Consider the following 23,876-nt stretch of genomic DNA (forward strand, 5'->3'; position numbering starts at 1 on the left):
TAGTAACCATCCTCTTCCTTCCTTCGTGACTTCCTACCACCCTCTGGCCCTGCGTAAAGCGCGAAGCATCCCTTAAGCGAGCCAAAACGTCTCGACTCGAGTCGACCCGACCCGTTTGCCTACTTTATGGGACCCCGTCAGATTTCATTTTAGTTAAGCGGCCCGACAGTCTGCTTGCACAAGCATTCAATTAGATCGACAAGCTACTCCCCGGCAGCCATTACTCTTCTTCTTCGTCTTCTTTATCTTCTTGTACTTCCAGGCTTATATACCGCTCGTGCGGTCCTGCTCGTTTTATACGCACAGCCGATGGTCTTGACGAATGCAATACCCAGGATAATTGATTCCTAGGACGTCGCCTGACACGTGCTACCGCGATCGTGATCGGCGCCTGTTCTCAGGCAATACTCCGGACACGTGTGCGCTGACGGGTTGCATAGCTGTAGGCGCGCTCGGCTCCACCTGACAAATTGATTTACGATCAAACGGAAAGACGGTGCTTACTGTGTAAGGGGTGGCAATTTAATTAAGAGCAATGTCAATTACTAGACGTTGATCGAATAATTCGGAAAGTTGGTGTAGTTTTTTTTTGACCTTCTCCTTATTTTACGTAAATAACTAAAAGCTGTGCGTGTGCGTAGAGCACGTAGTGGAATTTTTGTTTTCGCAGTAACAGAGTTCTTGTAGGATCTACCTGTGGAATTCGTTGTAAATTGTCTGATATATTTGGCGCTGGAGAGTAGGCAAGGAGGGAGGGTGATAATTTAAAAAGTTTACAGCCCGTTTTTTTTTAGTGGCGTTTATATCTATGGGTAGCCCGGATAAGTACTGACAAAGCGGAAGTTAAAGTACGGGCGGGAACTTTGCCCGCTCGCTCCTTACAGTTTAACTTCCGTCCATTTACCGGATGGGCTCTCCAGTCAAGTTTACGTTGCTCTTTACGCATTCATAAGGTTGTATTACCTCGAGCAGGCCGCGATTTTGCATGAAGAAGGATAACGAAGTGGAACGAAAGTCCGCGGGAAAGAGAGGACGATAAAAAAAATGAAAGCTGAAAAGCTCGATCCGCCGTTATGCGTAGCGAGGCTTATCGCCATCATCATCCCCTAAAATCATCCCTCGGGTTTTTACCCTAATCTAAGAGTGAAGTAAGTGCCGTTTTGACTTAAACTTTGAGCTATGTCGCTTTTCGCCTCCTTTGACCCTTTTAACTCGGAGGATGATTAATAAAAAAAAAATTTAAGTGGATGAAAATGCTTTATTCTCTCGTCAGATTCGAAATTCACGAAGGAAAATTATTGATCAATACATTTGAATGGGATACTTCCGGGGCATTAGAAAATTATTCACCGAAGTGCTTCCTGTTTCTTCGAACGATTAGGGTTCGAAAGGGTGAAACGTTTACGATATGTAGACGCCCCAGAAGGAAATAGGTTATCCCTAGTTTTTCAATCTTACGAAATAAAATTTGTTTGTTTTTCAATTTTTAATATTGCCTTACCCTCGAGCAGCATCAAAGCACAAACTACTTAATTCAAACTGCGAACCTAGCGGACAAACTCGAAACTGTTGATTGCTCCCTGACTCGCCATCAGAACCCTATGCAAACAAGGTACCTGTTTCTAAATTGGGTTGCAAGTTCCGGCATTGTAATTAATATCTCGGCCAGGGGGTGTACCAGCGGGGTACGTCCATGGCTCTCTATACACGTAGGGGTGTGTTGAGCTTTTCCAACGAGGTGCGTAAGGGCTGACAAGGAGAGCTTTGGGAATTGTACACACGATATTCCCGGTATAAAAGAATTTCATTTAAACGGTTGGCGATAAAAAAGAAAATGAAACACCCAAATACAGATCAACCCCAAGCAAAATTATAAATTTTCTCATCCGAGTGAATTTTTGCAAAAATTTGAATATTTTCTCTTTGCTTCGATCCACGATTGTAGGAAAATTCGTATTACTTCACGGTATTAACGAGCAACACAAGCGCGTGATAATAACAACCCCCTCCCGATTCGTCGTTTCTCCAGAGTATTGCGCTTTCGGATGGGGTTTAGTTAGTTAGTTAGTTTTTCCCTTGCTTATAAGGGGGATGGAAACTGGGCTTCGCCCACCGAGCGACGGGGTGCGCCGACGTGCCAATTGCCACTGTCATGTTTACAAATTCCATTAGCCACGCTAGATGAGGTCAGACCCTTCCTAATATTAATTGAAGAATATTTGCCAGTAACCACTATGCGTACATGACTGTTCCCGTAGGCTGATATAATTAATTCATGCATTGCGTCACCCGGTACATTTATACCACCTTGTTCCGTGACGCATCTTTAAATCGGACGTTACTCGTGTCCTTTACGACAGCCAATATAATAATGACAAATTTATGGATCCCCCGGTATGCGGCTACTACTAAAATCCTAAGGTGGATTCCTTAATTCGAACTCTTACGGCTTACTCGATATGGTTAATCATTCCTCGAGCTCCGGAGTAACGTTATCCTCATATGGAACGCAAATTCACCGACTTTCACCGTCCTTCGTGATTACACCATAAAACACCATGGGATATCTCGACGCCATTGGTCAATGTCCTGTCGAGTATTACACATATGTGAACGAGTGAACGCGCGAGAAACCACCTACGCGTATGCATGGGCACGTATGCCGGTTTAGAATTTTCAGATTTAATTTCCTGCCGCTATCTCAATGGATTTCTTTTATCTCTCGCACCCCCATCCATCCATCATCCCTCGTGGACCACTCCGAATTTTTACACGATATAAATCCACTGACGTCATTCGCACCCCCCGTCGGCTGTAAGTCTCGTCCGGCACAGAGATTGGACGGGACGATTGGACGAAGGAGGTGTCTGCGAGGGTGGCGCCCCTGGAGGTGCAAGGGTTGAAGAGCAAAGACGCTAAATCAGAGAGCGAGGACAGGGCCGTGACGGCGCGGTGGCGGAGACCGTGGAAATTTTCACCCCGTCGTGAATTTCTGTCGCACAACGGCTGGCTGGTGCCAGCCCCGCGTATATGATTTACTATTTCTGACGGGATTAATAATTTTCCCTAAGGGATCGCGGGGAGGGTACGAAGGACGCGTTGCAGCAGATGTCGAGACATTTTCGCTTCACCCCCTATCCCTAGAAGATATGTCGACCCGGGGGGAGAGGGGGGGGGGGCGTCTTCTGGCGGAGACACTGGAAGGTGGATGGTCGGACTCGTAAACTTTCGAGAAGTCACGAAAGTCGAACAAACGAAGCATTAAGGGTTGGTTCTTGTGGATTTTTGTCGACCGCTATTTTTATTATTATCGACACTACGGGGATTCCCAAGTTTGTCCGATGTGCAAGGGGATGCTCTACAAGGGGGTTACTCGGGCTTATCAGATAATACCATCACGAGTCAACTTTGGCGGAAGACACCCCTCGGCGGGAAACTAGCCCCTTAGAAAGTCAAGCGTAGAAATACGAGCAACGAGCAGATCTATAGGCGTAGCTCAACCCGTGCGAGATCCTTATATACGTACTCCAATATATATATACGGTGTCTGGTAATCCAACTTGTAAGGTCCCAAAATGTTTGGAGCTCGACGATAAACGGGCCTTACGAGCCATTAAACACGGCATTATACATGTCCGCCTAGTTTCTCTTAGGATTGGCCTCATCTTCTAAAGCACCATAAACAAGCCGAAGATCGATGGAGAAATCCTTACGGGGGTCTCTGTACGGGTAACAAATCTCATTCCGCATGCTCACGCGTTAACGTTATGTGTAGTTATCCGTTTTTAATTATTTTTAGTTTTTATTTGTAAACTTTTTTTTTATATACGTTCCGTAAAATAATTTGTTTTGTTTTCCTCTTTCATTTAATTACTACTTCAATCTACGTTTTTTTTTTTTTCGATATTAAAAAAAAAATATTCTTTCTCCTTTACGACACCCTATATTCACGCGTACAAGTGTCCTACCGAAGCCCCCGTGCAGCAGCTACCTCACTCAGAATCCTACCGATCCTCAAGTATAACGACGTTATCAAGGGCTCCTGGTATTAGTAACATTAGCATACACCTCTTCTGGTACCTATTCTAACCTAACCTTTTACTAAGGATTACCAGCTTCTTGGGCATCCTCCCTGTGGCCCTTTATAAACGGCCCTTTTAATTGATAGTAATGCGTCTGGACCTTGCACCCCATTTTCACCGAGAATTTACTTTGCCTTGCCCTGTTGCGCATATACATACGAAATCCCAGTAAGTTCGATGTTTCCTGTACTCTGGTAAGCAGCGAATGTTATTTTGAACTTATTATTTTATTAGAGACGAGAAAAAAAATAAATTGAAATAAACATCCACTCGTCCAATTCTGTACACATGACGCTACAATAACGCGTGATGTCTCTAACGATTTCATTAACATTATAAGGCACTCCCAGTTAACGCTAGTAGAATCGTAAAGGTCGATAGTTAGCGGCCCTTAAAAGGCATTTCTGATGGTCATTGTTTCTAATCTAACGAGTCGGCGATATCGTTTCTTGCCATTCCATCCTTATTAAGGGTCACTATATACACATCCATTGGACACGCAACCCTATACAATATATATATTTTTTTTCTCGTATTTTGACTTTTCCTCCATACGCATCTCTCTCCCTCTACCTTTTTTACTCCCTCCTTTTTCCCTCTCTATACTCGAATTATCCGTGGGAGCGCGTGACTCCTGAATAATTTCTAAATTAGATATACTCTCGTGAGGCTGACTCGCGCTCCGGGCGAACGAATCTCCGTCTACTAATCCTCGAAACAAATTAGGAATGGCTTTGGGATTCGTATGAAGGCGATGGCCATCTTGAATTCCTGAATATCGATGCGAGGCATGTCCCTTCCCCTCGCCCACCCCCCTTCCGTTCCACCACTCCGTCCCGTTTCATCGTTTACATTCGATCGAATTCACAAAATACGACCTTACATGTTCCGCTTTTCTTATATATATCTTTTTTTCTCGTACGTATTTACATTATACCACGATCTCCATTTCGTTTAGGAATTCCCTGAATTTAACATAAGATAATTTGTTTGGTGAAAATTCATGAAGATCAAAGACACATTCGGGTCGCCCGAACCATTAGATTGCGTATTATAACCTCTAAATTACTGCTGGTATAAGATGTTATCTTGGTACCTCGCCGGAAGAGAAAAGTTGGGAGCCATAATTCGTGAAGGGCACTTCGAGCGGACTCCTGCGTTTAAGGGCCTGAAAAACGGCGGTACGAAGGGCAGGCAGGGCGAGTTCTCACAAGCGCACGATGTCTCGTGGAATCAATCCTCGTCGGAGGGGCAAAACGCTTTTCTCTCTTCCCGCAAGTCGATTCGTTCCTATTATTCTCCCTCTCCTTTGACCTTCTCCTCTACGTATGTCCGTCCTTTTTTTTCAATCGGTAAAGACTTTGAAGATCATTTAGATGAAGACCAAGATGATTCAGTCACGGCTGTAGTCACGTAGTCACTCAGAGAATGTAGACTGTCCGAGAGTGAGCGAGAGAGAGAGAGAGAGAGGAGAGACGTGTAGTAATGTAGGTATAGGCATGCAAGATAGGCAGGAAGGTAGAGAGGCAGATAGGAAGGTAGAAAACTAAGGTGGGCAGGCACAAACGAATTCGGAATGTAGAGATAATCTGCTGGCAAGGGAGGCCTGCCGAACAGCGGGTGTCAAGTTAATCTTTATGCGAGGCTTTAAGCGCGCTGAATCGATGCCGAGAATGTCCCTGCTGTAGTGTGACGTTATGGCGGTGGCCATTGCTTGAGCCATGGTGCACCGTGAACCATTGCGGCTTATATGAGACTCCCATCAACGTTCACTGATGAGTCTACGCGGGGTCTAGCTTCGTCAGCCATAAACCTACGATTACAGGGCTTCTTTTATTCTTATCCTTCTTGCTCGCAGTCTGTTACGATCTTTATCCTTTGTCTCCTCTCATCCTCCGTCCCTTTTACTTCTTCTCTTTATTCTTTTCCTTTTCGTCTCCACGATTTCTCATGCCGCGATTGCCGTTAGCAGACTGAAAATTCATCCTTTCTTCGGTTTTGCATTCCTTGAGAAATATTTCTGCATGCGTTTACTATATACGAATCTTCCTTATTTATTAAGTGAAACTTCAGTCCTCCGTCGAGTCCCAGTCGTTTTTGAGTTCGGTATCTCGTCGTAAAGGTGGTAATCGCGTTGCACGTTAACATGTCGAGGGAAAGAAGTAACGCGGTTTTATAACCGGGGAGCGGTGGTATAATGCGCGAGGACGGTGGTTGTATCAGTATTGGGGCCTCTATGAAAAGTGGGGCCCTCAGGGGCCCGACCAACATTTTTCTCTAAATTATAGTCTCGGAGCTGCTTCTCGCTACCTGGACTCACTCTCCTCCGCTACTCTTACCTTCTTCTCCTTTTCGCTCTTCGTGTTCGTTCCCTCAGTCCCACCCTGCGCTGCTGCTTGCTCCTCTCGGTCCCAAAATAAAGGAGCCTAATTGCCACTCTTATTTTTCTCGAAGGGTAACGAGTCCCGAGTGCCTTAGGAACTCACCCGAAACTCCATCTAGAATTTGGTAGAATGCTTGGGTAAGGCACGTTACTGTAGGTTTCTAATCCGTAAACGAAAACTGGGCCTCGGAAATCTACTCGCTCTAGAATCATAAAGTTTGAAGCGTTTTCACTCCACGGCCATTATCGTTTTGTAAGACTTCCAAAAGGAACGATTACCACCCCGTCGACCGCAAATTACAAAATGGACGCAAAAGTACCGGAAATACCGTAGAAATCCGAGATCATCGCGGTCGGGGATGCCTGTGGCGATGATTTTACACGATGTCAACTCGTATGCAGGTGGCGGAGGATATGGAGAAAAGGGGCCTCGTGATGGGACATAAAAAGCTAATTACCAGGCTAGGGACTTCCGCTGGCTTATTCTCTCTTGGACGTTGATACACACCGAGGTCGCCAGTTACTCTCAAAGAAGATACGGTATATGTTCACCCGGAGGACCTCTACGAGGACAAGGAGTTTACAAAGAAAATAAGTAGCTGAAAAGAGAGCGAGAGAGAGGGATAAAAAATGAATAAGCAATGAATAAAAAAGGGGATTGGATAAAAGCATGGTTGAAATAAATTCGTGAGCCGGAGTGGGGCCGAAAAAGACCACCCGCCGTTTCCAATTAGATTTTTTAATTTTGTCCGTTTTTTTTATTACGAGAATTCGAACAAGGCCCAGAGGTATTCTAACACTGGTTCCGTAAACTCCCACAATGCTCAGCGTGGATTTGTTACTCCCGGCATTCCTTGCGTTCAGAAATGGCGACTGGGTAATGGGCGAGTGATGTTTATTGGACAAGATAGGTAAACCGGATCGTGAATGTGCGTGCAAATCAGTGTGAAGGCATCTTCCTCGAATGAAAATAGTCACTGGGAATCCGTAGTAATGGCGTCACGTCGATATAGGGCCCGTCTTGGTATAACGCTGCTGTCAGGACCCACAAGAAACGATAGCACTGTCAGTATTCATTGCTCGGAGGCACCTGGGTTTTGCGCTCCTGCGATCGTTAAGGAAACTGGAATTACTTCATGATCAATTTTCAATTTTGAATTAACAAGAGGATTTTCAGAGGAATTTCATTTGGGGCCTTACCGCACTGAGGACCGCCGGGCACGTACGTAATGAACGCTTAAGCCTGATATATCCAAGTAACCAGATAACTATCGCGAGAGAAGGGGACATTGACTGTCATTAAATATGGATCAGCAATGTCAGAATGATGGGAATGGTGGGATGATGAGTATAAAGTGGGGATGAAATGATCCCGCTCCAAGGTTCACGTGGGTATTATATACGTGCAGGAGATACGGAGAGAGGGCAGGAAAAAGTATAGAACGGCTTCTCTCACCCCTCTATGTTTCCTGCGGGGCCTCACACGGAATGACTTGCACGCCGGACAGAAGTATGTAGGCTGTCCGTTTGCTATGGGAGTAAATGGGAGGAGAGGCCTTTGGGGCCTTCGGTGCCCCGGGGGCCTCAGGAATCGGTCGGGGGTACTAGAAAAGTACCGACGACCAGGACATACATACCGATATAATCCTTTTTTCCTCTACCCTCTCCTTTCCTCTTATTTCATTTTTCACAGCGTCATTTCACCGACAATCGAACGGGCCTTATCGTTCATTACGTGTATTATTTATCTTTATCTTTATTAACTGTCCTCTGGAAAGATATCTTCCTTTTTTCTTCTATCGAACACTGGTATATCCATCTTTCCGGGACCCTGAACAGGAATGCACCAAGAAATTAGTACCGAACCTATTTACAATTGTTTACGTGACACTTTATTAAATATCCTCTATACGACGATCTCTCTAGTCTCCGTATAGCGTACGGTATTCCCTGTAGTACCGATATATGCCCGGCACGTCGTGGCTCCATCACGTAGTCCCCCAGTCCCATCAGGCCCCATCAGACCCAAGCCTGCAATCTGCATAATTCCCTTCTGAATCGTGTCGTCTTTCTTTTTATTACGTTTTACATCTTTTTATACAAGTGGTCTTCTGATCTCACCAGTACGTACCTAGATTTTTGATCGACCCTCGATTCGCCACTCGTTGCACCTGGAGTACGTTGTTCGGCGGTATTTAAAAAATTTACACTTTTGAGACCGATTCCGTCCAAGTTTATTCTTGTTAAAAAAAAAGGTAACCTTTTATCTCACCCATATATTTTTTTTCTTTCCACTTTCATTCAACTTCACGTTTTTCTACTTTATTATGCAACGCCAGTGGTTATACGCAACGCCGAACGTCAACAATGTCCGGTACCAAACGTTGACCCTTATAATCGAGAGGGGAGTTAACCCACAAGAGGGTAGAGGATAGGACGATGAGGCGTAGAGTATATAGGCACGAAAGGGTAGGGTTCGCTCTCCTTCCCACTCTCGCTCGCTCTCTCACTCTGCGTAACGCAAAGCGTGGACTCTCGAAGCGCGTTCGAGTTAAAGTCAACAATCTGCAAAAGGCAGAAGTCTCGCATCGACTGTTTGCCAAGGCTTTAGTATTCCCATGAGTCTCTGGTGTACGTACGTAATACGTGGTACCATCTGTGTATACGTGCACGTGCTGTAGTACGTAGCTACCAGCAGGCGGTAGCGTCCTCCTCTACCAGGGAGTTCGAGAGGAGCGTTGGTGGACTCGAAGAAAACCTAGGACGGCAATCGTGAAAAAGAGTCCGAGGACACTTCAAGAGCCACGCTTACCACTCTACAAATATTGAAAGATTTCCTGTCTTTCTTTTTCTCTTGTTTCTTTTTTAAATCTTTTTTTTTTTTTTCATCTCTCGAAGCTCCGTTTTTTCTTACCATCTTCGTTGGGTACTCGGGTAGTGGTTTTATTATTATTTTTATTCCTAATCTGCATTATCATTGATAAAAAAAATATATTTTTTATTTTACCTCACCACGCTCGAAGGAATTCTTTTGAAGTATTCTGCGAGCATCAACGTTTGGTAATGTTTTTTCTTTGATCGCCCCTTCCCTTCTTCATCTTGCCCTGTGCAAATTCTTGACGCCTCTAATTTTCTCAAAGTACCCGCGAACACGCGATGTCCCCACGGCGAGGCGTCTTTTCCGTCGACAAAACGGGCCCCGGGAAGTCGTTAATGACCTTCCGTGGGAAGTGACTCGCATGTGTGAACGCGTAAGTTCGACGGGATTCTCGTAATGGTAGAGGCGTGTATGTATAGCGAAGTGAAGGCAGGGCCCTGCTCTCGAAACTATCGCGTGACATCTGTCTCTAGATGGTGTGCAGTAGGTGCGCTCTCCGGCACTCTAAACTACTTCTGGGCCCCGAGAGCAAGGCGTTCCGGCCCAGTTTTCCTTCGCACAAAACACGGGCTGCACGAGCGTTCGCAAGATGGCCACGGAAATTCCCGAGCCATAGTAAATACCCATAGTACCCATTAACGTGGTAAATGGAGGTAGATTTCGAACAAAAGATTGAAAAAAAATACTCGCAAGAACGTAAAAGACAATATCGTATTCTTCGTCGAGTTAGGTTAGGGTTAGGAAATATTTCGCAGGCCGAATGGAAAAAAGGACATAGTCGATGGATGACTCGTAATAGAAGTTGTAGTCGAGAGGGAGAGAGTCGGAAACGGACTGTCTGTGCCTTGAGGCCCCGCAGCAGGGACGCAACACAGACGTGGACTGTGCGTCGCACACGCGCGCGCAGCACACGCGTTTGGGGCCCAAGGGAGAGGCGTCGGGCCCCGACACGCCACACGTATTAGAAACGAATATAAATATATCGGGTAAAGCGAAGGAGAGTGGAAGGGTGCGTGAGTGTGTCTCACTTGGGACGTACCTTCCTCTCACTGCGCACGCACGCACCAATACACTACGGAACCCGCTAAGGCCCCAACAAGGCCCCATTGGTCCCCATTCCCGTATTCTCTCTCCTGTTCACCACTTCTCTCCCTTGCACTCTCTCTCTCTCTCTCTCTCTCTCTCTCTCTCTTTCTTCCCACTTCTTCCACGGGCAGAAACTCCGAGAGCAACACGCTCGACTCTCAGTACTCGCCGCGCAGCCTCGGCAATCCCCGATATATTATTACTCTACATACTTTCCGCATGTGTCTCCCTGTGCATCAACCGTGCGTGTGCGCGCCAGTATATCTGTGTGTGATTGGAGTACTCGCCGTATCCAGAAATACGCGCCTACTCGTTTCGCCATTTTTTTGCACATTCCTATCGCGCCCGGCAATTTTGGATTTCTTCGAGAAACACTGCGAGTGCGCGAGTGCTCTATGAATTTCGCAAAGCGTTATCCATGAGGTTTGCCGCAAAATCGCAGAATTACGCGATCAACCAAAAAGTGGGAAAAGATTGTCAGTTTGACATGTGCTATTTTTTTTTTTAATGATTGATTTAGTGTTTTTTTTTTTCCTTATTTTTTTTTCGTGGCCTCTCAAATCGGACTTTGAAATTTGACGTGCGTAAAATATTTGCAGATCGAATAATTTGCACGTTGACTATTTGTGGTGCCGAAGAAAATCGATTGCGGCTATTCGAGAAATATCGATATACCTTCGCACGCGTATTTATCATCGAATCGTGCATACTTCACGGTGTGATCGAGCGGCGTAATCGTGAGGAAAATTGATGAAGCGACAAATCTGCGCGAGATAGGAGAGACGCGAGGAGCAAAACGAAGAGGAGAAAATCGACGGGGCAAAGGGAATGAGAAGAAGAGAGAATGACCAAGAGAGGACGAAGCGAGAGGGCAGTGAAAGATAATCTTTAATAAGCGCTTCGGCGGGGCCCTACGCGGGTTAGATTCCTTATCTCTCTGAGTGGCTGTCTTTAAGGCCCCAGATGCAAGCTGTATTAATATGTTAATCTTCACTCTACTACTGGTTCTACATAATACGTAGTATGTAAGGCCGTGGCTTCCTGGTTACACGGGGCACCTCCATCACGATGAGCCGAGGATCAGCATCGCCTCCGTATCAGCGACCGATAACCGATAATCCGGCGAATTGTCGGACATGATTTCGTGACAGGAAACACGAGAGCAGGAGAGAAGAAGAAAAAAAGAGATAAAGATAACACAACGGCCGACAATGTCCAGCCTAGCTAGAACTAGGCAGACGGGCCTGTTCGGTTCGAAGAGATGGTGGCAGGGTGGCTGCTGGGCCACCAGGGGTCACCAGGAGGCCTACCTGCGCAAACTCTACTCCAGGAAAAATCCCAACGCGGGAAGTACGCTCGGCGTTGATGCCGAGTCCGACAACTGGACAGCTGTCGTTTACGACCTGCCCGATAACGACGAGCACTACCTGGATGCCTTCCTCAGGAATAGAAACGACGGCAACGCTCGGGATCTACCAGCCCTCTCGACGCCCAGAGCCAGTCCCACGGAGAAATGCATGGAATTTCTTCAGGGTGCCGATGGCGGCATCCGCGTCACCGAACACAATCTGGACAGTCTTCTGCACTCGAGCTATGGCGTCGAGTAAGTTTGACGGAACCTTGATCCCTGGCTATGGGGGATTCCAGACATTAAGGGGACTGCGGATTTTTGTATGCGACATGAAGCACGACGGTAACAGGAGAAACGGGGATTTCAGTTTGTAAATATACGAGACACGTAATTCAATGTAAAAAATTGAAATATTGAATTTTCATTTTACTACGTTGCACTGCCTACCTCACTGCATGTGGGATTAGTAAGCGCGCATGTCATTGGTGCGTGCGTTTGATGCATCGCATGCAGCGCACGTTACCCACCCGGGGTGCAGCATCGAAAATCCTTGAGTGCACCTGATTGAGGTTATTAATTTTCGAGTTTATAACAGTGGGCCCTAGGGCCTCCTAATGAGATCGTGGCAGGGACCCCCTACTCTCGTTAAGATTCCTTACCCTCGCGATGGGACTCTTTAAAGACTTCATCGGGCATTATAATTTAATCTTATGTGCCACTTGTTAGATCAACTTTCTTCATTTTGCTTATGCCTCTTCTACCTTACGTCTTTTCTTTGTATTCTCCGTACTTCCACCATCGGTTTTGCTACCTACTTTCAACGCATGAAATATTAACATCGTCGATATATGCCTGAAGAGTAACACTACACTCGTGTACAGGGTGGTCTATATTGTTATTGACGTTCGTAGCTATTTATATGAGGCAAGAATTAGGACGAAGTTTTTATATAGTTTAATCTCTACGTATTTATAGTATCAATTATAACGAATATTTTGTCAGTCAAGTTTTAGCCTTAGACCAGTTAAGACGTAATGAGTTTGTTTATCTATCAGTACTAAAAAAGCTCAAATACAACGTACTAAAGTGTAGTTATATTGGATTGCAAGTTTATTAGAAATAATTGTTGATGCAATGGCTCGTGTTACGTTTATCGAATTTACTAACGGATTGAGGCATTGGAAAAAAAAATAGAAAATTGTCTGATATTTAATGAGCTTGAATGTGTCGATTTATTTGCATTTCTGATTTATCACTTTGTTGCCCATGAGGAATTTGACCTTCGGCAGGATATCCGAATAACGCAGCACACCCTGTATAGATAATAATCGAAGATAAACGAACATCACGATCAATTTGATTTATAGCCATTAACGAAGTACCATGGGATACTAATTGGACCAGAAACATTCCCAGCTAACTAGTTGAATGATATTTTTTTGTTTGCAGAAAGGTTTGCAGAAGCTGCCGCTGCCCCCGTGAGGATCATCAGCGTGCCTCCTCGGAGGCCGGAGGATCCTCAGGGCTCGGATTGGGCCAGGCATCCTCACCAATGGCTATGGCAATGGCCTTCCCAAGCAATCCGGGCCCCGGATCCCATCCCGAGCCGTTCAAGAGTCCTGTGCAGGCACCCCCAGCTCTTCAAGACGCGCTGCTTCATCATCAGCGACATTCGCAAAGCGACGACGACAGCGGATGCGCCCTGGAGGAATACACCTGGGTACCACCAGGTCTAAGACCCGACCAGGTACTAGTAGAAACGATCGTTGAGTATGCTATGCTGTTCCTGCTAATATACACCTGTACTTCCTGCACCTGTCTTACCTAACTCAACCCCAATGAATGTCCAGGTGCACCTGTACTTCAGTTCCCTGTCCGAGGACAAAATACCCTATGTGGGCAGCGCCGGCGAGCGGGAGCGAGTTAAACAGCTTCTTCAACAGCTACCGCCCCATGACAATGAGGCCAGGTACTGCAGTGGCCTTAGCGAGGAAGAGAAGAGGGAGCTCAGGGTGTTCGCCGGTCAGCGAAAGCGCGAGGCCCTCGGCAGGGGTCACGTTAGCCAGCTGGAGCGTCCTCACGGGTCAGGATGTCGCGAGTGCGGACGACCTGTAGCAGCTGGCGAAATGGCTGTCGGTGCCAGCAGGGCCGGCTCGTCTGCACTTTGGCATCCTGCCTGCTTTATCTGTTGCGTCTGCCGGCAACTCTTGGTGGATCTTATCTACTTTTGGAGGGACGGTAGACTCTATTGCGGACGCCATCATGCGGAGACACTTAAACCCAGATGTTGCGCCTGCGACGAGATCATTTTGGCTGACGAGTGCACCGAGGCTGAAGGTCGGGCTTGGCACATGAAACACTTTGCCTGCCTTGAATGCGATCGACAGGTACACAAGCTTTGACTAATTTCCTTTCGTTTACGACGATGCCAAAGTTCATGACGTTACAGATAATTTATACGTGTTTTATATATTTTGTATGTGCAGCTTGGTGGTCAAAGATACGTTATGAGAGAAGGCAGGCCGTACTGTCTTGACTGCTTCGACGCGTCTTTTGCTGAATACTGTGACAGCTGTGGGGAACCCATTGGTGTTGATCAAGGCCAAATGTCACACGAGGGTCAACATTGGCATGCTACCGAAGCCTGTTTCTGTTGTGCTACCTGTAGAACCTCCCTTTTGGGAAGACCCTTTCTACCTAGAAGAGGAGCCATTTATTGTAGTATAGCATGTAGCAAAGGAGAGCCTCCTACGACACCGAGTGATTCATCTGCAGGTCCACCACCCTTACCTCCCACATTTCCGCGGTTGGTATTAGACTAGATCACGAGCACTCATAGAATTCGGAACGATGTAAGATTGATAATAAATATTTTATAATACAGAGGCGGTAGAAGACAAGCGCCACCCAGTGAGGGTTCGTCGAGTCCCCCGCCGCCTCCAGCATCAAGGCACACCCTGGGGTCACCAAGGAACTCCCCGAGGATGCCCAGAAAGCAACAAAGCGCGGCTTCGGTGGCAACTACACCCACTCAGGGGACATCGAGTGCTGATTTTCCTGGGGAAGCTTTATCGAGTGGCGGGTCGAGACCCGGTGGTCTGGACAGAGTGCTCCTGGAGAGGAATCTTGAGAGACTCCTCCAAGAGAGGAATTCGTTACCGGAAGAAGCACCCGCGGAACTTGGAAGGCTGATGCAAGCACGTGACCGTGAGCCATTGCGATGTGCACCAAGCTGCACACCAACACACGCGTCGAGTATGCCAGAATTACCACCGCCTCCACCATTAGCATCCTTATCGAATCCTAACGGACACCCTGACCCTCCGACACCCACGTCGAGACGCGTACGCTTTCAGGGTGACGATCCTACTGTCTCTACGTCAGTTCCGATATCTGCTACGACGACTCCGCCATCGGGAACGAGTGTGCCACGATCCAGGAGTCTTCAACCTGAAGAAGCTGCCAGTACTTCGTCCTGGGGTCAGTATACTTTGACTTCTGAACGTATTTGCTATAGATTTCAATGCAATACGAATGCCTGTAGGTAGGTACGCGCAAGGTGGTGGTACCGTACTGACCTTTTACGTGCTCTCGTTATATTCAAACCAATACCCCACGTACCTACCGCACCATACCTGCATATAGTCGTATTAGCTTCTTAGATGGCGCTTAGAACTCCATCTGCTTCGTCTCAATGCAATGTAATCTAATATCGGATTATTACATTAGGCCTGGGAAGCCGAGTGAGAACCGACGACGAGGAAAGTTGCTGCTCGACCTGCAGCAGTTCCAGCAGTTCGGATGAAGCTACGGCGTACGCGCTACCTCCAAGAAGAGCCTACGGCGGGGTGCGAATATCTTATGTGCCAAATGATGCCGTGGCCTGTGCCAGACGTCGATTACCGTCCTCTCAATCACAAAAAGACGCCGAAAAGTGCGTTGTCTCCTGATCTTTTCCTTTTCCTCGAACACGGTTAGCGGTTATCGATGTGACTGGAGAGAAGATTGTAATAAAAAATGGGAGAAAGGGAATTTCGAAGGTCGGGGAGATTAATAGGAAAAGAGAAAACGGAGGAAGAGGCTTTAGAAGCATATTCTCCAGGAAGAGTTCCTAGGCACGTGAGCACGGCGCACTCGACGAAAACGTCGAGATGCAATGCTTTTTTTTTACGTAGGTATATGAATAATAATCATAACAAACGAACGAAATCGTCGAACGTTTGCCGCCGTAGTGAATACCTGTTGTTTTTATAGTTGGTATTCTTCAAGTCGCAACGTCAATTATGACAAAGTATTACATGCAACGTGGAATGCGCTTTCAACGAATGGCTATATCTCTCAGAATACTTTGAGTGCGCAATCTTTAACGTCGACACGTTTAAATAATCCTCGAGCGTGTTCTGTTTCAAGCGGGATTATTGTTTTATACAGTTTTATATTAGCTGTACGGTTAAGTCGAAAATCCGTTGTATATAGCGTTAATGATATTATTGTGTAATTGTACATATCTGCGCCTATTGTATTTGTAACAACGAACGTCTTGATATTATTATTATTATTATTTAAAATGAAATGTACAACAAGATACCTTGGTGTTTGTTATTAACGTCCTCTCTAATATCTCATAGTGATACTACATGTTCCAAATCGGAACTTCACGGATCTAACTCATCCACTTGTCAACTGAGATTGCATTTTCGCGGGGTACCATCTTTGTTAGTTCTGGAAAATCCCATTAGATGGCACCGTTAAGCACCCGTAGTAGTTTCAGAAAATTATGTTAGATCAAAATAATAGCAGAAGAAATAGTGAAAGAAAAGTGTTGAAGATCCGAAGGGGAGAAAAAAGGAAGAACGGAACTTCTTCATATTCTGGAATATTCCCAGAGGATAAAAGAATATAAGGGCATCACAAAATTTCAAAAACATTAGTCAACAAACGATACAATATTAAAATAGTATGTAAAATATATATATCATCTTTAAACCATTAATACTGAGAATATCAATATCATATTGAATATACTATATATATATGTTTTATATGAAATATACGTTACTACTTTGAGCATCATTTCCAAAAGATATTGTAATAACTTTGTTTTAAAGGAGGCAGTATAGGTTGTTATTTTTCTTGTATTAGGAGGAAAGAAAGAAAAAACGTACAAAAGGAAAACACTGGAAAATATGTGAGAGATAAGTAAGCGAAACGGGACCCACTTAGCTCACTTGACAGTGAGTCACTATTTTTTCTATCACCTAATTTTTTCCGTCTTCTTCCTGCGGATTATTCAGCCAATCGTCAATCGCTTACCTTGGAGCACTTACGCTACGAGTAGTGGCGACAAAAGATATTATTATATACGATCCAAGCCTTGGACCATCTCTGCTCGGGAGGGGGCAGCCATAAGGAAAGGAAAGAAGGATCTCTGCTCAGGCCACTTAGTTCAGCCGCGCCAGCTATCTTCTCTGAAGTTTCATGGCTTCCGCACAGATGGCATCTCATATATGGTCTAATTGTAAGCTACGCGTTCCTGTTCTCGTTTAGCTCGGCTACGCGGAATTCATTCGACGAAGGCGATGATCACGAAATCCTACTTCCAAACTCGCCGCTACGATTTAGCGTCATGATTTTGGTATCACCTAAGATCGTAGCGCTGTGCATCTCCCTACTCATATCTGTTCTTGATACGTAGGAAACTGCTGTAACGTACTAGGATATATTACCGATAAAACATTTTTAGCGCCTTGGAAATGTAGTTTAATTCATTAAAATACTCGTAGATCAAATTTCGAGAGTTTTTATATTACCCTTATCATTTCCTATAATTATCAACTATAGCTCAATCAAAAATAAATTAACATGCAAACACTTGCATTCTATGCATTAATAAAGTTTGTAATTCCGAACTAATGTTTAGTGATAAGTACTGGCCGCGCTACCATACACTTCTGTCTGTAGCGGAAGATAGGTTTTCTAACGTTTAATAATATTTTGTCTCAAGTTTTATAACGAGAAATCATGAATTCTCTTCGCTTCGTGGTACGACAGAGTTTACCTCAACTGAGGCATATTCACAAGTGGTAAGGTGCAGCATGTTGTGGAATAATATTCCGGAAGAAAAATGCCAGGGTGCCGGCTTGTGGCATTACATAACCTTTAATTCGCGTGGTTTTGAGTAAATTTATTTTTTATTTCTAGTGTTGTTTCTCAGCAGGCGGAAACCGTAGTTGCCGCTGCATCTGCAGACCAAATGACTATTCCTGTTCCTGAAGGTGTGGACAAGCCTGTCAGTGAAAAAATTGATAAAATTGCCAAAGACATTACTGCTCTGAATCTCATTGAGGTTGCAGAACTTAGCAGTTTGCTAAAAAAGCGACTTAATTTACCCGATGCGCCTGTTATGCCTGTAGGAGGTTTCGCAGTAGCTGCTAAGTCTGAAGTAAGTTTTATCAGATACGAATATACAATGCCTGGACTTGGATATTGTAAATGACGGATGTTATAAATGGTAAGAATTAAATATATTTCTTAATTTTATAGGAGGATGAAGAAGAAGCTGTACCAAAACAAGTACAAACTTCCTTTACAGTAAAGCTTACAAAGTTCGATGAAGGACAAAAAGTTGCTCTCATCAAAGAGATAAAGAATCTTATACCTGGAACAAATCTTGTGCAGGTGATATTTCATTCTTTAATGTACGATATTATCAATCAGTTCCTTTTTAAACCAGTAAATATTCTTTTTAGGCTAAGAAGTTTGTGGAAAGTATTCCAGTAGTGGTGAAAGAAGATTTAAGTAAAGATGATGCAGAAAAGCTGAAGGAAGCAATTACAAAAGTGGGTGGTATTGTAGAAATAGTTTAATCTCTGTATAGAGCCCATAACACAAGTTGTATCATCTAGTTTATAGAAAAAAAAAAGAATAAACAATACTATAATACCCAAAATCCGCTACCAAACTTATTTTAATCTGTTATTTATGAAGACATCCATCTGTCGTCAAAAATGCATTAAAATTATTACATTAACCTATTATGTCTAAACGTCAAGCATAAATCATCAGGGAAGTCCATTCTATCGTTCACAGGCCTGAGCACAGCACAGTCATATCGATAAAATAAGGTGCGTACATTAAAGGCGCTAATCATTTTTTTGGCACATATTAAAATATTAAACAAAAGGAGTGTAAAGTACAGAATAATACTAAATAATTTGTCTAATGCATCCATAAAAACTTTAAAGACATGTAAGTTTATTCTATAAGAATTTCGAAAAATTCTCTATGGTTCGGTAGTAGATTATAGAATGCGGGGAGGTGTGGCAGATGGTAAGGGACGCTCCTGCGCCACGACTACTGCCACGATGGCCGAGGAATCTGATACAAACGGTGAAGCAGCGATGGAAAACATAGCGCAAAATATCCTGGAGGTTGGTGAAAATCATATTAAAATAATTCGGAAATTTCATGGGTGTATTAACGAGTGATTAGATTGAAAGGTGATATGTTGACAGAGAAATATTGGAGGATTTAATAAGGATTTTGACAGGTCAGTGCCGGAGATGGGTCTGCAGAGAACGAAGTAGGTGCACTTGAATTTCAAGCATCGCAGGTTATCTCGCGGCTTGAGGAAGCTGTTGAGAGGGCTGCTGATGGAGGTGGCACTACCTGGAATAACCCTTCGGGATTTTTATCTCATCCAAAGAATCCTGAAGAAATTTTGGCCTTGATTCAGGTAAATATGACTAGCAGAAGCCATTAGTCGTATCTGATTTGTCCTGAAATGTTACGAATACAGTTTTCTGATTGGTTATTTCTCTTGGAGTGGCACGCGATCCTTCTTCTATTCGCCACGTGCTATTAATACAGGTAATGATAAAGTTGCGCGCCATAAAGACACGAATTAAAAGAGCTGATATGTCGGAACATGACTTTATATCGTTGCCAATATCTGCTATTGATATTGTTATCTATAAGGATACATTAGTTTTATTAGTTTTATGATCTTCGCTTGTAATGTACCATTTAATTGGGAGAATACGTGTGAGAATGGAATGGTAGATACCAGTAGTGATAACAATGTTATCACATTCATATAATCATTGTATCAGAATTCATGCAAAAATAGTGGCGAGGACGTGATAACTCACTGTGAAATATTATTTGATTTACAGGACTTAGTAATTCATGAAGATGCACCACAGTCTCTGGAAGATGGTTCTAATGAAACAGCACCCAGTCAAATGACAGCGGTACCTCTCCTGACAGATGCAGCTAAGCTTTCCTTGATTGCACACTCTGTTTCTGCTTATGCTGTCGCACTTCCTAGATCGCATACTCAGAGGTTAGCAGGTCGACTTGCTGCAGATACAACTAGATGGCTCAGTCATATATTCAGATTTGTTGACTGTGCATCCTCTTTCCATGAGGACCATCTAGAGGGATTGGTGCGTGTAGCCAGGTTGGCTTTACACAGAAAGTATCCTAGATATATTGAAGAAGGTTTCACTGCACTTACATCATCTCCACCACTTATATATAGCTCAGTTGCAGCACCACTTGGCGTAGTGCAACATTTATGCAGACAGGTAAGTCCTGATAGAGTTCAGAAACAACTGAAACAAGAGCAATTACTTTATAATATATTAACATGATAATATTTTATTGCCTTTCAGCTTTCGTTACCATTGCATTGTGTTAGACCGGTTCCACAGAATACAATGTTTGGATCCAGGCATAGCATGGATATTTCAGCTCTAGAACGTCGACTTGCAGAAGACAGTCAGTCAAATAGTGTCACACCACTCTTAGTCCTCGCAGAAGCTGGGTCGGTTCTAACAGGGCACTGTGACAACATCACAAGACTTCGTGAAATTTGTGACAAGTATAATGTCTGGTTACATCTTCGAGGACATTCATTGGCTGCATTAACATTAAATAATTCTACCAAGGATTTGGTAATAGCACTTAAGAATTACAGATATTTATAATTTATTTGTGAAATATTTAGAGACTGATTCTTGTATATTTATCTAATCATTACAGCCTTCAAAAATAGCAGATAGCATAACACTGCCTCTTGGTGTCTGGTTAGGTATACCATCTTTACCAGTAGTTGTATCCTTTTATGATATACTTTACACAACTCAAAAGTCTTCGTTTGTGACTATATACCTCTTTAACAAGTTTTATAGACACTCTATAGGTTAACGGACACAAAAGGAGGTCGACCTACCCCAAGAGACACTACTCTGTCATTAGTGTCTGGTTTAATGGCAGATTCATTATCTAGACGGTTGCCAACACTGCCATTGTGGGCTGCATTGCAGGCTCTAGGACGCGATGGCATACAAGACAGATTCAAACAATGCTTTTTAGCTGTGGAAGAGCTTTACAATAAAATAAAAAAGTTTTCTTGCATCAAACTTCTGGTAGGCATATATTTTTAGAATTCTTACGTGTTCATAATATACTTTTATTAACGCGTACTCATCATCGTAGAGTCAAACTCCTGGTGGTGAAAATGGGTCCTACACCATTAACGACCTTTTAACAAATCCTATGAGCAACCCTCAGGTATTTGAAATTGTAGCAAGTGCCCTAGTGTTTCAATTTATACCAGCTGATCGGGACCCTCAAACCATTGAACGGGTTCCGCCTTATTATGACAAACTCAATTCCTGGCTGGGTCAGATACTCCAAAGGGACATTGAAAGTATGCAGATAGAGCTATGTGAAATCGAACAGCATGGTGTAGCGATACGAATATGTCCTCTAGAGAACCCTGAGAAGCCACCTACTTCCGAAGACATTGACAATCTCATTGCCAGTTTAGAGCAGCAAATAGTAAGAAACATTGTAACAGAAAAAAATACTATAATTTCCAAAAATAGACTAAGGGAACTTCATGCTTTTTTTTTGTCTAGGAAATATTACTAGCTACAGTGGAGCACAAAGAAACTTTCGTACGGTTAGTGTCCGAGAATGATTCTCTACATTTGGTGGATATGCCAAGATGGGCAGGTCTAGGTGGAGTGCGTTACGCTCCGCCAACCTGGGTGCATGTAATGACTGATCAGGCCAAAGAGGAGCTTAATAGATTAAATACCCAACTGGTGGAAGCTTTGAGAAGTACGGATGCTGCATTTTCTTTGGGAGAAGGTGCTGATGGGTTGGCATGTGTTCGATTTGGAATGGTTACGCAGGACACAGGTAAAACTCATTCTAAGTAAAAACAATGTAACCATTTTTACGGAAAATAACGACACATACTGCGTAGATGTGCCAGAGCTACTGTCCTTGGTACTGCAAGTGGGTCAGGAAGTAGAAGCCAGTTCAAAGTTACTTGACACAATGTCGGAAGTCGTAAAACGAGGTATAGAAGCAGCCCAAACGGACCTAGAGCGTGAGAATGCTGAGAAACTCTGGCAGGAAGGGATACTAAGGCATGTACCGGTGGTGGGTTCACTGGTGAACTGGTGGAGTCCACCTTCTAAGGAAGGTGGTGTTCGTGGCCGTAGTTTGAACTTGCAAGCCGGTAAATATATCGTCTTACCAATTATGCAAATGATAATAATTAATTAAAAGATAAAGCCCATTCAACAAATATGTTTTGTCAACAGGTGTGGTAGAAAGTACAGAAAACATTTACAAGTACCACATGCAATTGCAACCAAATTCCACAAGTAGTAATGGTTCCGGTGCCAGAACACCACCACAACCATTGGTCCAAACTCCAGTGGGTGCAGGAAGTCAGAGCCATAGCCGATCCTCGAGTCATTCCAGTTTACAAAGTGGAAAGAGTATGGCAGTGGGAACGAGTATTGCCACTCTAAAGCCCCTGGTTAAAGAGGAGACTGGAGAGGTCACGTCGTAGTGTGACCTCTTTTCAATAATTATTGTCTTCGGGAATATCCGAGAAAAGTATTTACCGTCGATTCAGCTTCCTTCGGTAGCTTGATTCGAGTTAGGCAAACGTTTTTCTTGAGGGTCGAGGAATTACAATTAAATGCTCTTCTTTTGGGTGAACAGATCCTGAGTAATGCCGGCACTACTCAGTGAACTCCTAAACTCAATTGAGAGAATCATCGATGGTGACAAAGTGAGCTTAGGACGATTCAATTTCCTGTGCCAATGAACACCAAAGTGCAGTGCTCATTGATTGTTTCCCTTAAATATATGATTACACAGAGGTACTTAGGTGAGTTCCATTTAAAGTTATGATCTCGCCAACATGAAATAATATTAAGTCTGTCAAGCACAATAGAGATCAACTTGGAACGAGAAAAATTCTCTTACGACAAATCCACCATATGAATGCTAAATAAACGCGCGGGAGTCAACTTTTCACCTTAATCTTAGAATAATACACCACGAGAACATTAAGAAGATAAAGAAAATAAATAAAGAAGGAATACCTGTTGAACTTTCACGCTATTATTCAAGAGCACAAGGTATATGATGCTTCAATAATAATGATATGTGATAAAGAAATATGATGCGACAAGTGATTTTGCTTCAAGTATTAAGAATGACATTGTCAGAAGGAACGAGTAAACGAGAAATTAGAATTTCATTCGAATTCCGATTTGCTAACGGAACCGATTAAATAATTGCTAACTAGAAAAAGAAAAAATTTATCCCGTCAACAAAGAGAACTACGTTTAGTCTTTTCCATCTTTTGTTGCTTTTGCGACATGGAAACAAAATTACGTCACTATTCGTCCTTAAGACTTACCCAGTTATATTTCATATTGGCTTGTTAAAAGTCAAAACTATTTCTACGTTAGTCGCACGTATTTTGTGAATTTCAAAAACGTGTCCTAGTAATAAAAGAAAAATTAATTATAGTTTTAACAAATTTTAATTAACGTTTACGTCGCTTGCGATAATTCACAGAAACACAAACACACACACACACATTGTTGACAGGAACCTAAGAGTAAGGTAAATTAAGCTCGTATGTATATTTATGTACCGAACTGTTGTAATAAAGTATTGCTACCGAATAAAAAAGAGAAAGGATACATCTCCTTATTGTGCCTGATAAGATTCTACCTATCAAACTTCCAACGAAAAGACTAGATAATTTATAAG

General features: G+C 43.6%; 3 protein-coding genes and 1 long non-coding RNA gene across 10 annotated transcripts in view; 3 read left to right on the plus strand and 1 right to left on the minus strand.

The window, feature by feature from the left end:
- LOC107265817 (protein prickle) overlaps nucleotides 1-16,367 on the plus strand; it is a 60,560-nt gene extending 44,193 nt beyond the window's left edge. For 4 of the 6 annotated variants that reach the window (XM_025083056.1, XM_015735662.2, XM_015735663.2 and 1 more), the window contains 5 exons: nucleotides 13,230-13,527; nucleotides 13,631-14,167; nucleotides 14,267-14,586; nucleotides 14,665-15,260; nucleotides 15,510-16,367. In XM_025083056.1, coding sequence (XP_024938824.1) covers nucleotides 13,230-13,527; nucleotides 13,631-14,167; nucleotides 14,267-14,586; nucleotides 14,665-15,260; nucleotides 15,510-15,730 — 1,972 coding nt within the window. In that variant the 3' untranslated portion in view covers nucleotides 15,731-16,367. Of the gene's footprint in view, nucleotides 1-10,587; nucleotides 12,033-12,087; nucleotides 12,123-13,229; nucleotides 13,528-13,630; nucleotides 14,168-14,266; nucleotides 14,587-14,664; nucleotides 15,261-15,509 lie in introns of those variants that run through there. The other 2 variants (XM_015735658.2, XM_025083058.1) reach the window with 2 other exon arrangements.
- Nucleotides 7,226-9,043, minus strand: LOC112494065. Its single transcript, XR_003059189.1, has 3 exons — nucleotides 7,922-9,043; nucleotides 7,666-7,733; nucleotides 7,226-7,570 (listed from the first exon to the last, which is right to left on the minus strand). It is a non-coding gene; the product is annotated as an uncharacterized LOC112494065 (long non-coding RNA).
- Nucleotides 16,368-17,699: 1,332 nt separating the features above from the next.
- LOC107265823 (39S ribosomal protein L12, mitochondrial) lies at nucleotides 17,700-18,729 on the plus strand. The gene is made up of 4 exons (XM_015735675.2): nucleotides 17,700-17,863; nucleotides 17,982-18,222; nucleotides 18,324-18,458; nucleotides 18,530-18,729. Exons 1-4 carry the CDS (start codon nucleotides 17,802-17,804, stop codon nucleotides 18,644-18,646), a joined length of 555 nt encoding a protein of 184 aa, XP_015591161.1. The 5' UTR covers nucleotides 17,700-17,801; the 3' UTR covers nucleotides 18,647-18,729.
- A 334-nt stretch (nucleotides 18,730-19,063) lies between these two features.
- LOC107265816 (pyridoxal-dependent decarboxylase domain-containing protein 1) lies at nucleotides 19,064-23,806 on the plus strand. Of its 2 annotated transcripts, none has more exons than XM_015735657.2 (10): nucleotides 19,064-19,210; nucleotides 19,330-19,515; nucleotides 19,955-20,368; nucleotides 20,456-20,737; nucleotides 20,826-20,897; nucleotides 20,975-21,211; nucleotides 21,282-21,626; nucleotides 21,707-21,992; nucleotides 22,060-22,317; nucleotides 22,403-23,806. In XM_015735657.2, the coding sequence occupies exons 1-10, from the start codon at nucleotides 19,088-19,090 to the stop codon at nucleotides 22,654-22,656; spliced, it is 2,457 nt and encodes an 818-aa protein (XP_015591143.2). In that variant the 5' UTR covers nucleotides 19,064-19,087; the 3' UTR covers nucleotides 22,657-23,806. The 2 variants fall into 2 exon arrangements, with proteins under 2 accessions (XP_015591143.2, XP_024938823.1); XM_025083055.1 differs by having other exon boundaries at nucleotides 19,120-19,210; nucleotides 19,295-19,515.
- The last annotated feature ends 70 nt before the right edge of the window (nucleotides 23,807-23,876 follow it).

Source organism: Cephus cinctus, unplaced genomic scaffold (genome assembly GCF_000341935.2).
Source record: "Cephus cinctus unplaced genomic scaffold, Ccin1 Ccin1_scaffold0240, whole genome shotgun sequence".
Classification (NCBI taxonomy): Eukaryota; Metazoa; Arthropoda; class Insecta; order Hymenoptera; family Cephidae; genus Cephus; species Cephus cinctus.

What these genes read in the sequence shown, in the direction of transcription:
- LOC107265816 (XM_015735657.2), top strand. Translation starts at nt 19,088, where the DNA reads ATGCGGGGAGGTGTGGCAGATGGTAAGGGACGCTCCTGCGCCACGACT. An exon ending in AAATTTTGGCCTTGATTCAG is followed by an intron (nt 19,516 to 19,954) that starts GTAAATATGACT and finishes TTTGATTTACAG; the next exon opens with GACTTAGTAATTCATGAAGA. An exon ending in AATGGTTACGCAGGACACAG is followed by an intron (nt 21,993 to 22,059) that starts GTAAAACTCATT and finishes CATACTGCGTAG; the next exon opens with ATGTGCCAGAGCTACTGTCC.
- LOC107265823 (XM_015735675.2), top strand. Translation starts at nt 17,802, where the DNA reads ATGAATTCTCTTCGCTTCGTGGTACGACAGAGTTTACCTCAACTGAGG. An exon ending in CTGAGGCATATTCACAAGTG is followed by an intron (nt 17,864 to 17,981) that starts GTAAGGTGCAGC and finishes TTTTATTTCTAG; the next exon opens with TGTTGTTTCTCAGCAGGCGG. An exon ending in CTGGAACAAATCTTGTGCAG is followed by an intron (nt 18,459 to 18,529) that starts GTGATATTTCAT and finishes TATTCTTTTTAG; the next exon opens with GCTAAGAAGTTTGTGGAAAG.